This window comes from Mauremys mutica, chromosome 7 (assembly GCF_020497125.1).
Source record: "Mauremys mutica isolate MM-2020 ecotype Southern chromosome 7, ASM2049712v1, whole genome shotgun sequence".
NCBI classification, from domain to species: Eukaryota; Metazoa; Chordata; order Testudines; family Geoemydidae; genus Mauremys; species Mauremys mutica.
In genome coordinates, this window is record NC_059078.1 from 84,863,698 (window position 1) to 84,877,071 (window position 13,374).

The 13,374-nt window shown below is 40.9% G+C and overlaps 1 protein-coding gene across 3 annotated transcripts in view; it reads right to left on the reverse strand.

The window, feature by feature from the left end:
• Positions 1-4,857: 4,857 nt before the first annotated feature.
• The window catches only part of DNAJC12 (DnaJ heat shock protein family (Hsp40) member C12), a 31,215-nt gene continuing 22,698 nt past the window's right edge, over positions 4,858-13,374 (reverse strand). For all 3 annotated transcript variants that reach the window (XM_045023053.1, XM_045023052.1, XM_045023054.1), the window contains 2 exons: positions 8,389-8,590; positions 4,858-6,575 (listed from right to left, as the gene is read on the reverse strand). In XM_045023053.1, coding sequence (XP_044878988.1) covers positions 6,481-6,575; positions 8,389-8,590 — 297 coding nt within the window. In that variant the 3' untranslated portion in view covers positions 4,858-6,480. The remainder of the gene's footprint in view (positions 6,576-8,388; positions 8,591-13,374) is intronic.

The following is a 13,374-nucleotide window of genomic DNA, read 5'->3' on the forward strand; positions in this document are numbered from 1 at the left end:
GTGGCTGGCACCTCGGGCCCTTTAAATTGCCACCAGAGCCCTGCTGCCGGAGCCCTGGGGAAGCGGCGGCGGGGCTTGAGTGGCAATTTAAAGGGCCCGGGGCGCCTGCCGCAGTTACCGCCCTGGGCCCTTTGAATCGTCCCCAGATCCCTGGGGTGGCAGCGGCGGGTCTCCCATTTAAAGGATCCAGGGCTGCGGCAGCCGCTACAGCCCCAGCCGTTAAAATAGCTGCCGGAGCCCCGTCGCCACCTCCTCAGGGCTCTGGCAGGGTCCGGGGATGATTTAAAGGGTCCGGGGCTCCAGTAGCTGCTACCGTCCAGACCCTTTAAATCGTCCCCGAAGCCTGTCAGAGCCCTAGGCTAGCGGCAGCGGGGCTCCAGCAGCTATTTAAAGGGTCCGGGGCTGCAGCAGCCGCTACTGCCCCGTCCCTTAAAATAGCCACCGGAGCCCAGCCACCACCTCCCCAGGGCTCTGGGGACGATTTAAAGGGTCTGGGGCGCCAGTAGTTGCTACTACCTCGGGCCCTTTAAATCGACCCCAGAGCGTGCCAGAGCCCTGGGGTGGTGGTGGCGGGGCTCTGGTGGCAATTTAAAGGGCCGCGGGCTCGGCCCTCGCTACAGCCCCGGGCCCTTTAATTTGCCGCCGGAGCACCGCCACCGCTACCCCAGGGCTCCGGCAGTAGGGCTCCGGGACAATTTAAAGGGCCCGGGGTGGTAGCGGCAGCCAGAGCCCTGAGCCCTTTAAATCACCTCCCGAGGCCCCGGCTGCTGCTGCTACCCCGGGGCTCCAGCAGCGTGGCTCAGGTGGTGACTTAAAGGGCTTGGGGCTCCCACTGCAACTACCCTCTGGGGCCCTTTAAATTGGCACCTGAGTCCCGCTATTGGAGCCCTGGGGTAGCGACAGTGGGGCTCTGATGGTGATTTAAAGGGCCAGGGGCTCCTGGCTGCCACTACTGCAGCAGAGCCCCGGGCCCTTTAAAGCTCTGCCAGAGGCCAGGGCCCCCTCCGATGGTGATTTAAAGTGCCTGGGGCTCCGCTGCGGTAGCAGCAGCTGGAGCCCCGGGCCCTTTAATTCACCCCCGGGGCTCCCAGCCACCTCTGCAGCTGGTAGCTCTAGGGGTGATTTAAAGGGCCTCTGCAGCTGGTAGCTCCGGGGATTATTTAAAGTGCCCGGTGCTCCCAGCTGCTGCCACCACAGCACCAGTCCCAAGCCCTTTAAATCTTGATTTAAAGTGCCTGGGGATTTAAAGGCCCCGCCTCTTCTGACAGAGGCCACACCTCTTCCAGTTGAGGCCCCACTCCCTCCTAAGGACTCCGGAGTACCAGTAAATCCTTTAAGTTATTTTCACACTTGGTTTCAGGGCTGCCTCTGTCTCAGAGCAGCGTGGGGCTCACAGCTAGAGCCGTGACACTGACAAGAAAGTCAATTTCACGGCTGGTAGGCTAGGTGCTGTGAAACTGAGCCTGCCCTGGACTCACAGCTTAGGCTATCACCCAGGATGGGTGGGGGGATCCCGCTGTTAGCCCTATTTGGCTGTCAGTGTCCCACACTCAACTGTCAGTTCCCCACAATGCCCCATTTAAGTTGGTACAAGTGTTCCTGCTGAAGACACACCACCAGCAGCAGGGTTGTGGGGACACCAACAGCTGATTGAATTACTGTGGTGGCTGTAGGTCAACCTTAATTAAGCTGACCTAATTTTGTAGTGTAAACAAGTCCTGACTATAGTGTCTCTTTCACTATAGAGTGAGGTCCAAGTAACAGTAGCTTTGATTATTATTTTTTTAAATGCACGGTATAACTTTAACAACTAACAGTGCAGCACTGAGAACTCAAGCATACTAAATTTAGCAAATTGAAAAGTTAGAGTTTTTTAAAGCAATGTGATCTCAGCTCTATTGCACAGTCTATGTCTCTTACAAAATGATTTTAACAAACTATTCATTAAGGTGTGCATTAAGAAAGAAAACAAGAATAAAATGTAAGTGCAACATGACTCATTGTTCTTTTAGAAATCCTACCATACAAGTTTATTGATTTTTTGTGTGCATTTATCTCACCCTTAAAATAATGACACGTGTGTGTGTGTGTGAGAGATAAAGAAAGAAATCAAGGTGCCTCACTGCTGATAAAACTCTTCAAGAGCATCTCAGGGCTGCTAAATCCCTTTAGAACTGTTTTAATGCTTCTAAATTACTTTATATTGGTAACATACACATAAGTGACAGATCCTGAACTGCTTAAGTGGCAGTAAAGAAGAAACTGTTAAATAAGATATACTTAAACCAGGAAGTCTTAATTAATGCCTCTTTAAATCTGGAGGCCTTAGCCAAGCAAAGCTTAATTTGGAAGATTTACCTCAGCCAAGACATTCTTTTAACTCAGGAGCCTTAAATAAGGCCTTCATCTGGATGTCCTTTACTGAGGTGTTATTTATGCAATTTCTATTTGTGTCGACCTAACATTCTAAGGCTATATCTACACTACAGTGGTTACAGCAGACAGCTACAGTGCTGTGCCACTATAGCACGGACAGTTCCTATAAGGGAAGAGGTTTTTCCATTGAGGTAAGTTACCCCCCTCTCCAAGAGGTGATAGCTATGTCAACAGAAGAGTTCTTCCATCAACCTAGCTGCATCTACAGTGAGGGTCAGGTCAACGTAATTACATCATGGTGGACACAACATTTTTAATAGCCCTGAGCAATGTAGCTAGGTAGATCTAATTTTTAGGTGTAGACCAGGCATAAAGTCCTGATGCTACAAGAATTTAAGCACATACATAAATCTTTCTAGGACTGGGATCTAAATCACAGTGAGTATTGCAAGAAACCCAATAGAAAATATTTCACTGAACATTTTAAAAACAAATATCTGGATTGATTTTGCTTCCTCTGTCAGAACTATAAATTAAGTCAAGGCTAGAGTTTCTACCTTCAGTCATTTTGAGTTATGTAACCACAAAATTTCAGCTGGAACATATGAGAAAACTGTAATTTGTGTAGTACTGTAATAATACAAAATTAATAAAACAATTTTTGTATTTTTTATTATGGGCAAACTTTGCTATAAATCCTCATTTTCCACTATATGTATGTGTGTGTGTGTGTACACACACACAGAGCAGTTCTCTACTGACCACCTTACATTCTGTATTTCAGAAAGGTATGTTTCATTGCTTTAATAAACCTGAAAAGAAATCATCAGGTTGATAAGAGTTTTAAAATAAATATCACTGACATGTCACTTCCACTGGTGGCGCTTATGGAGGATGTGAGGGGAAAAACAGCTCTCTCGGACAGAAGACGATATTGAAAGCCAGAGTGCATCACAAAAACTGCTGAAGTCTTAATACATTCTCCTGTTTATTCCATCAGATATTGGTACTCAGTGCAGATTTTCTCCCTGTAACTCATTTTTTTTTCCTTTCAAGTCTTCAACAGACAAGTGAAAGGGACGTGAGTACCCAGGTACTTCTGTGGCCGAACAAATTTAAATGCTCCCCACCACAGGTCTATAGTATAAGAAGAATCTCATTTTACTTGTGATTATTCAAATGCAATGGAAAAAGCAATTAAAAAGGGCCACTAAATTGAATTTAATAATGTTAATGTGTCAATTTAGCAAACTGAAGACCTCTCTAGGCTGATTCTCTGCTGCTTTTGCTGTCATTATTTTCACTTGTGCAGTTAAGTATAAAATGATACCATTCTCACTTGGTAGTCTTTACATCTGTTTTGCAGAGGTGTAAATAATGACACAAAGTGCAAGACAGTGGAGAATCTGGCCAAATGTGTCCATAGAAGAGATATAAGCATAGAGTCCAAGCTTCCTCACCCTACCCATTCCCCTCCAGAAAGTTCCTTCAACTACCTCTAGGACTGAGGGTTCTACAGCAACTCTCTGATGAAGCAGTTTTGGCAAATAAGTAAGCAAACCATTCTTTGTAGAGCAGATAGTCCTATTGTACATCAAGCAGGACTGGAGGTCTGGTAAGCCCTGGCAGCAATTAGAGGTAGTACTACCCAAAATAAATATACTATTTAAAAAAAGCTATAGAGAAGAAATTATTAGATCCAAGGAGCTGTAGCCCCTCTAGGCTCCAACTGTAAGAAACTGGCCTTCTCAAACTACTGATTCATTATTTAACAACTCTGACACAGAAAGAGGCTATTTGGCCCAACTAAATCTACCCATTATTCATCTACTTGTGGAAATAAGATGCCATTGGTTGTGTACTGTAATTTTTGGTGAAAACAATGCTATACCTGCTCCTGCTGGCCCTGCTCAAACACTTTGCAGTTGAACCCCTATTGCAGTAGTGCTATAAATCTGCCACCTGGACTGCTACAGACCACTCGCCAGTTCATCGGGAATGAAAATCAACATAGCTCCATTTACTTCAATGGAGTGATGCCAAAGTACATCAGTCTTGCAGATTGCAGTCCTGATTCTCTGTTGACTTACTCCTTCTATAGTTATTAACATGTTATTGATGTGGTGGTAAATGGCTACACAAGGTGTAAGGCGATGAAAAATCAGGCCCAGGAATGTCAGGAAGCAGTGGAGGGAGGAGGACTCAGCCAATTGGTCACCACTGCAGTAGCCCAGAGACTGAGAGGGGAAAAACAGAGCAGCTGGTCTGGTCCATGTCAACACAGAAGAGGTAACAAACAAGGAAGAAGAGGAAATGGGCCAAATTATTGCACTCCTGCTGCTGGCGAGACTCTTAATGGCTCTGATGACACAGATAGTATTGATGCTGAGAAGCAATAATAATACCCAACACAGAACTAACTGACGCATATCACAGCATCTGAAACTGACTGAAGCCTTTATTGTGAGTCCTTTTATCATTTGCTATGTCATTGCATCAGCTTTATAACATCTTCACTCACTGCATCCCCAGCAATCTTGGTTTCTCATTTATGGATATGAAAGTGGAAGGTAACAGTGTTTGCCTTCAGGAAATTAAAGCTTCTCAATAACAGTATTAGTCATCCAGGCCACTTTCTACTATTATTGAACCTGTAGCTATCATCATATTCTGAGAACAAAATGGCAAACAGGAAACAATTGTGCTCACCCTTTAATTTTACTGAGACTGGAATTTTTAATGACATTATTTGCATTCAGCTTTAATCTGTTCATCAGATGACATTTTTTAACTATTAACTTGCCATTTATATCTAACAAGCTTTGGGACTATCAGCATGTTCCCAGTTTCATATAAGTTTTTTCATTTGTGCCACGACTACAGAGCTACAATGTGAATGGCATTAATGGTATTTTATTTTGCATAACACAAAAATAACTCCACAGTTGTATTGCAACTATTGGCCAAAGTATTATCTGATACAATAATCATAATATTTAGATAAGATTTCCTTGGCAGCTGCTAACCACAGGATGACTGAGATAGCTGGTTTCCCTGTACAAGCACAGATACAGGAGACATCTTTGTCTCTGTTGATCTGGGGTTACCCTTCCCTGAAGCTCCCAAAGATTCATGGGTTTTGGGGAGGCTTCACGCTTTCTCTCCCATTTAGCCCCCCTCAAAACTCTCCCCATTTGAAGAGACTGTAGGCAGGAAACTCCAGAGTATGATCTGGATCCAAGAAATTAAAAGAATAGTCAATATTTATGTATATATCCTACAGTAACTTAATTTTGTTGCTGTAAAGTTAGCTAGTCACCCAACAGACAAAACACCTTCAATCCACAAATCCATTTTACTGCTATCATTATATCCTATATATAGGTCAGGCTGTGACAAGGAAGTAAATAATGCAAAATAAATAAATACAGTCTTAAAATTTGCAACATTGCCCAAAGAATCAAAGTGTTTCATGTTAATTGTTGCTCATGTTAAAACTTAATGGGCCTGATTTTCCACTATCACATTTAGTCAGTAACACCAGTGCAAAACATTACCAAGTCGGAACTCTCCAATTATTTACACTTGTTTTACATCCACTGTGCATAGGTCTGAATGACTGCACAATGTGCAAGGCAATGGAATATCAGGCCCAAAATATCTAATTTAGAAATGCACGCAGCTATATTTAAAATTCATTGGCATTCAGGTTTGGGAGATTATTTTTTAATACCATGAGTTCTACATCCTGCAAGAAGTATATACGCACAATGCATTCTATATGTTTAACATGGACAGAAAAGCCTTCTGGTTGTATACTAAAAAAGAACACAGGAAACTGATATAAAACACTGGACCACTTTATGCATATAATTGTTACTTATGCTAATACTGAATAAAGATAGTGCCTTGCCCTCTCAAAATTTCTTCCACCTAAAATACTTATACAAAGTGTGATAACAGATCAGTATTACAAAGCCACATAATTGAACATTCAAATAATGGTGAACAGGCACAAGATACAAACAAGTTTTAATCATGGACAAAAAATACTGCACTGTTGAGCAGATGATTCCATGCTCTCAGGTATCTTGGGCTCATATTTTATATTTCATAGTTTCTGAACTTCCTCAGAAGCTCTGAAGGGGCATCACCTGACCAGCGGAAATGCAAGTGCGAGCAATTTGCATCTAAAAATCCTATGAAAAAAGAAAAAAGGGGAGAGGAAATTAATTATTAAAAGAAACATTTAAAACTGACGAGGCTAAAGTAGTTATAGTGTAGTTGTAGCCATGTCAGTCCCAGAATATTAGAGAAAAATGTGGGTAAGGTAATATCTTTTATTGGACTCTCTCTCACCAACAGAAGTTGGTCCAATAAAAGATATTACTTCACCCACTTAGGCTAAAGTAGGTCTTGATTACTGTGACTAAAATATAAGTCAAATGTAGGTCTTTAGCATGAAGTTTCAGTCCTTGATCGGGGGAGGGGAGAGATGAGGGGAGAGAGAGAGAGAACAAAGGTATCATCTGGACAAAAACTATTAACAAACTGAGCAAATATGGGCAATGAGTCTGTTCTGTTCATTCCCTCTAAAGCATCTAGCACTGGCCACTGTCAGAAGACAGGATACTGTGCTAGATGGACCACTGGTCTGAGCCAGTATAGCCATTCTTATGTTCTCATCTATATGAAAATAACTTGTGTGTATCAATATATATGGAAAACAAAAAACATGAGCCCTTTGACACTCCACAAGCATGTTACAGAGGAAGTCTTTCAAATATGCTTAACAATCCAAATAAGTTCTAAAACATAACTGATGTGAAAAGAAAGCCTCATAGTAGTTTATTATAACATAATACTCCTTGATGAAAGAAAGCCATGCTACTTATTTAGTCGCACTCAGAGGCTTGCTATTTGAAAGGGGTCACCAGTACAAAAGTCTGAGAATCACTTACCGAGTACATCAGAAAAAGACAAAACTGAAATTATTTAAAAAATAAATAAATAAAAACAACCCCAAAATTTGGAAATCAAAACATCTTTGCACAGTAATATATTAGTAATATATTAGTGTATTAAAGTCCAACAGCCTTAACTTCTCTCATGCTGCCCCTCTGGCCTGGAAGGAGCTTCTGCCAAACATCTGCAAAGCTGCATCACAATCCTCCTTCAAAACCCTCCTTTAAACTCTCTTTTTCTGTCATGACTACAAAAAAACTTGACCGTAGTTAGACTGCTGGTGTTCTGAGATCACTGCCTATCATGCTGATCAGTATTGTCTTATTGTTTCCTTGTTCTTCCCTGTCTATCTATCTGAGAGAAAGCACAAAAGGTGCTTGTTTGAAAATTTAACAAGTGAGCAGTGGAGGCTGAAATCACGGGCCACACTGAGAGAGACATAACTTGAACTTAGTCTAGGATTTGTAATATTTTATAGACAGAAGAATATCGAAATTTGCCTCTTTTGGATGAAAAAGTTGTTACACAGTTCTGTAATAAATTACATCAAAATCCAGGCCACAAGTGGTATAAATCTGGGCCCTAATTGAGATAGCTAGTTAAATTAAGAGCCTGCAGCAACTGGAATCCTTAGTATTGCAATTTGCACCTCTCAGGCCCTGATTTTCAAAATTGTACGTATGCAGTTACTTGAATGTGAAGTCATCTTAGTTATGTTCTATGCATACAAGTGGCCAACTGCATGAGCGATCACATTAATTGTACTCACAGTTCTGAAAATCACATTCTCTGTCTAATATTCTTACAGGTGCACACCAAGTAATAAGACATATGCAAATGTACAGGAAAGTAAGGGAATGGGAATTATTGAAAAAAATTATGTAGTCACCCATTTCTTATTCAGTTTATCCTTTAAGGCCCAGTCCTGAACATCATACTCAAGCAAAACTCCCACTTAATTAGATGGGAGTTTTCCATGAGTAAAAACTTCAGTACCAGGTAAAATGCCTGGACACTGAAATCTGTCATATTACTGATTCCACTTACTTGGAGAGTCGGGACTCTTTGGTGATTGTGGCTTCTCATCAGAAGTCTTGGCATCGTCTTGCTCCCTTCTCTCAGCTGACAATCCATCTTTATTGTTTTCAGTCTGTTGGGCCCAAGTGTCATTAGTTATGTTGTTGCTATTATTTAGCTCAGGTGCTTCCAGCATTGGCTCTTTTTTACTTCTGACAGCCCAGTGCATTGACTAAAAAAAATTAAAAATAACAAATGGACAAATCTAAGTTGTATATTAGAGTTTAAACATAACATGGGCTAGTTTTCTACTTTAAAGGATTCAGTGTGCAGTTACACAGATTTATTCTTTTTAACTAACAGAAGTATGCTCTAGAACATGGATTCTCAACCTTTTTCTTTCGGAGCCCTCCCCCCCCCCCCAAACATGCTATAAAAACTCCACAGCCCACCTGTGCCACAATAACTGGTTTTCTACATATAAAAGCCAGGGCCAGTGTTAGGGTGTAGCAAGCAGGGTAATTGCTTGGGGCCCTATGCCACAGGGCCCTCCGTGAAGCTACGTTGCTCAGGCTTCAGCTTCAGCCCCAAGTGGCAGGGCTCAGGGCCCCGGGATTCAGACTCATGTGGTGGGGTTTTGGCTTTCTACCCTGGGTCCCAGCAAGTCTAATGCTGGCCCTGCTTGGTGGACCCCCTGAAACCTGATCGCAGCCCCCCAAGAGTTCCTGGACCTCTAGTTGAGAATCACTGCTCTAGAATGCTATAAAAAGGCTTTCTGGAAATTACAGATCATTAGGAAAATGAAACTGAATTTTGGAATTAGCAGTTGAGTAGCTTGGGTGATTGTGACGTTATTGACATAATCTGTAACCATATAGATCATTGTTGCAACCACTGTTATATATTTGTAGCAAATATTATTCAAAGGTTGAGGTGTCTATGGGAAGGTTATGATTTGCTGGTTATGATTATGCAATCTGTATGTGTGTATCATTTTTGTAGTTGAAGTTATGAATATTGGCTCTATACTGTCTGTATTTCAAACTTATGCTATGCTTCTGGGTGACACCCCAGACAAGTTGGTGTCAGCTCTGCCTAGCCTGCTTGATAGCCCATTAAGGACCATCAGCTATACAACTGACCCACTGAGAGAAGGCAGATACACCTTGTGACTCAGCAATGTATGCAGGGACTTGCCCATGTGACTCCAAACTCCATTTTGCTGTAATTTTCCACACTAAGAACAAAGAGGTGTTCTTATACCTGGAAGCAACTATAAAAGGCTGACGCCTCATCTCCCTCTGGTCTTCAATCCTGCCTTTTACCTCTAGAGGGACTTTGCTACAAATGGAAGCTCTACACAAAGGACTGATGCCCATCGCAGCTGTGGATGTACTTCAGAGACTTGATTTGAACCTGCAGTTTATTCTATCACTGTTTACAAGCCTGAACCAAGAACTTTGCCATTACTGTGTGTAATTGATTCCATTTAACCAATTCTAGCTTTCATCTATATCTTTTTTCTTCTATGAATAAACCTTTAGATTTTAGATTCTAAAGGACTGGCAACAGCATGATTTGTGGGTAAGATCTGATTTGTATATTGACCTGGGTCTGGGGCTTGGTCCTTTGGGATCGAAAGAACCTTTTTTTTTTCTTTTATTGGGATATTGGTTTTCATAACCATTCATCTCCATAACGAGGGGCACTGGTGGTGATACTAGAAAACTGGAATGTCTAAAGGAATTGCTTGTGTGACTTGTGATTAGCCAGTGGGGTAAAACCAAAGTCCTCTCTGTTTGGCTGGTTTGCTTTGCCTTGGAGGTGGAAAAAACCCCCAGCCTTGGGCTGTAACTGCAATTTTAAGCAATTTGTCCTGAATTCGCACTCTCAGTTGGGTCCCACCAAAACCAGCATTGTTACAGTGATGTTCATCTAGATTCTATAGTTACATTTGGATAGGGATGAAGGAGGACAAGTGGAGATACAGCAAATAATTCTAAGGTATTAATATATTTTGCTCACCATCTGCTCAGTAAAATTTTCAAGAGCACGTGGGAGATTTAGAATCTTAGTCCCATTTTCAAAAATAACAGGCATTTCAGAGCTTAGTCACTTTTAAAAATGGGACTTAGGCATTTCTGGAAGTGTTACTTCGATCTAACTCCCACTATAGTCAATGGAAATACTCCTACTGACTTTAACTGGAATTGAATCAAGCTTGGAGGGACTGATCCTCCAATCCATATATACTTATGTATGATGCTTTATAGGCAAATGGTCTCAGACATTTTTTCACAACATTTGTTTGCAGGACAATTTATTGCTCACCTCTAGTAGGACCCAGTTGTGCATGGTACTATATATTCTCAATTCACATTCACGTTAATTAAATTGAGGGTGATCAGGATATTGCACGACTGGAACCTGGTAGATATATGCAAAAAAAATTCCCACCAGCAAAATTTTTGGAAAAATCCTGAAAATGTCTGTCTGCAAAGCACCAAGCATATCAATAGCTTTATATACATATATAATTCGAACATACATAATTTTTAAAAAAGTGTAGGTTTTCCTCAACTTACAAGGAAAACTTAAAGACAGTTTTTCATGGATACAGTTTTCTTTCCAGAGGTCAGGGCAGAGGTGGTGTCTACATCAGACCTTTCAAGGAAAATGGTGATATTTTGCTCTTCTGCTTCATTAAAAAAAGAGAAAACGCAGCCATACCAGGTGAAATCCTAGACCCACTGAAGTCAATGATAAAATTTCCTTCTCTTGGTGGATCTAAATCCTGGTTTTCTTCTGGCCCTTTCAGATACTCCACCAAGTCTCTGATGGATGAATAACGTAACTTGTGCTGTTTGCTGAGCCAACTGGTCTTCCTAGGATGGAGCAGAATTACAACTCCTGACAATCTGTGTGGTAATATGGAGCTTTGAGAGCTTAAAAGCTCTTAGGAGTTGTAGTTAGCTGACCAGGAATTTTGTTCTTTAAGAGTTAATCTATTGCTGTTACCTATTCCATACTTGAAGCAATATTCCCCTGCTTTGACATAACTATTAGGGAAATTATTGTGTAGAGAAGGAGAGTGGTGGTTTAATTTATTTTTATAATGAGATTTTAACATTGTGTATTCAGGGGAATTCTCTCCTTTATTTCTCTGAGAAAAAGATTTCCAAAAAGTATTCATTAGAAAACTGCCATGTCTAGATCACTACCAAAAATACAAAGCACAAGAAGTGTCAGAAATAACCTCTTGATGCTGCTGCTGGTGTAGTGTTCAGACAAGAGGATACAGATTCACAGGGAGGCCTGTAGTGATTTTTTTAAGTGTCATCTCACACATCCAAACTAAATGTTCAAATAAATAAAATTTAAATTTGAGATAGAAAATGCACCTGAAATGTTTTTGTGTTCATATATCACTGTTGTTGTTATTTGTTGTTAAAATAATCTAAGTACCAATGGAAAATAATTCTCTCTCTCTTCTTTTCTGAAACTATGGACTGTTGATGGTTTCACAAGGGTCAGAAATGAAAACAGTGGTAACTTGACAGCTGTATAGTATATAAGATTTCAGGCCAAAGAGGCGTCCCAAAGGATTTAAAATTTATCTCTGATTCTATGGTATATAGAGGAGCAGAAAGGCAAGTAAACAGGCAGGAAGAGAACAAAATTTCTTTTGATCTGTGAGTGATACCCACTTGGACTGATCAAATATCAGATTCAATTTGAAACAAACAGTCTATTTAGTAAAGCTCTCCATATGCTGTATTTAGAATTTTGGTCCATTTGTAAAGATGGGAATATGCTACTAATTTACTTTGGTTTTGATTCTACCTAATCATGTTATTCTGTTGCCATTAAATATTTTCCCTTGTTTGACCGAAAAAGGCTGGTAACAGTTGGCATATGTCAATTATTTTAATGTCTTCCACTGTAAAACCAAGGAGGTGTTGAGGGAGTTGACAGAACTACTATATAATTTGTGGAAAGAAACCTTTCAAGGACCAATGAATTTGTTACATTAAGTAAATGCAGCACAAGACAGGAGAATAACTTGGAATGGGTTCCTTTAAAAACATGACATTTACCCCCTTATCATAATTTGTACTGCTTATTTTAAATCTTGCAGTAATAGAGTCTACTGCTGAAATGTGTTAATATTTCTGCATCTCAACTTATCTGTATTTTCCAAATAATGTATTCTTTACAATCCTTTCAAGGGATAGATGCTATGCCAAGCCCTGAATGTTGCACATTTTTTAATACTTTGCACTTGATAACTGTAAGACATCTTCTGACATTTCATCATCATCATGTTCCTATTACGTTTAGGGCAGTGACGAAACTCCTCCACTCCTGTCTGTTTCTGACAAGTCTTTCAATGGTTCCCCAGCTGTGCCCCAGGTTTTTCAGCTCGGCTTCCACAGCTCTTTGCCATGTTGTTTTTGGCTGGCCTTGTTTTTGTTTGCCTTCAGATGTTCATCTTATTGCTACTCTGGTGATGAAATCAGTTTTCATTCGAAGCACATGGCCCATCCATCTCTAACGCCTCCTGGCAATGATGGTGCTCAAATCCTCTTGGCTGCACTGTGTCAGTAGATCTTAGTTTGAGATTGTTCTGGGTCAAAAGATATGGAGGATTTTTCTGAGTCAGGTTGTATGGAATGAAGACAGTTTGGACATATCATACTTTCTCATTCCCAAGCATTCTGCACTATAAAGTAGTGTTGAAAGTACGTAACTCTGATAAATCTTGAGTTTGGTTTAGGTGATGTATTTTCATGATTTCCAGACTGTATTTAAGCTCCTGAAGGTATTCCTGGCTTTACTGATTTTGTTCTGGATGTCCTGGCTTGTTCCACCATCCTGGCTGATGGTGCTGCCCAAGTATGTAAATGTTTCTACAGTGGTGAGAACATAATCCTCTATCCATACTGGTGATGTGAGGCAATACTAAAGGTCATGATATCTGTTTTATTGCAGTTGATTTTCAGTCCAATCTGCTGG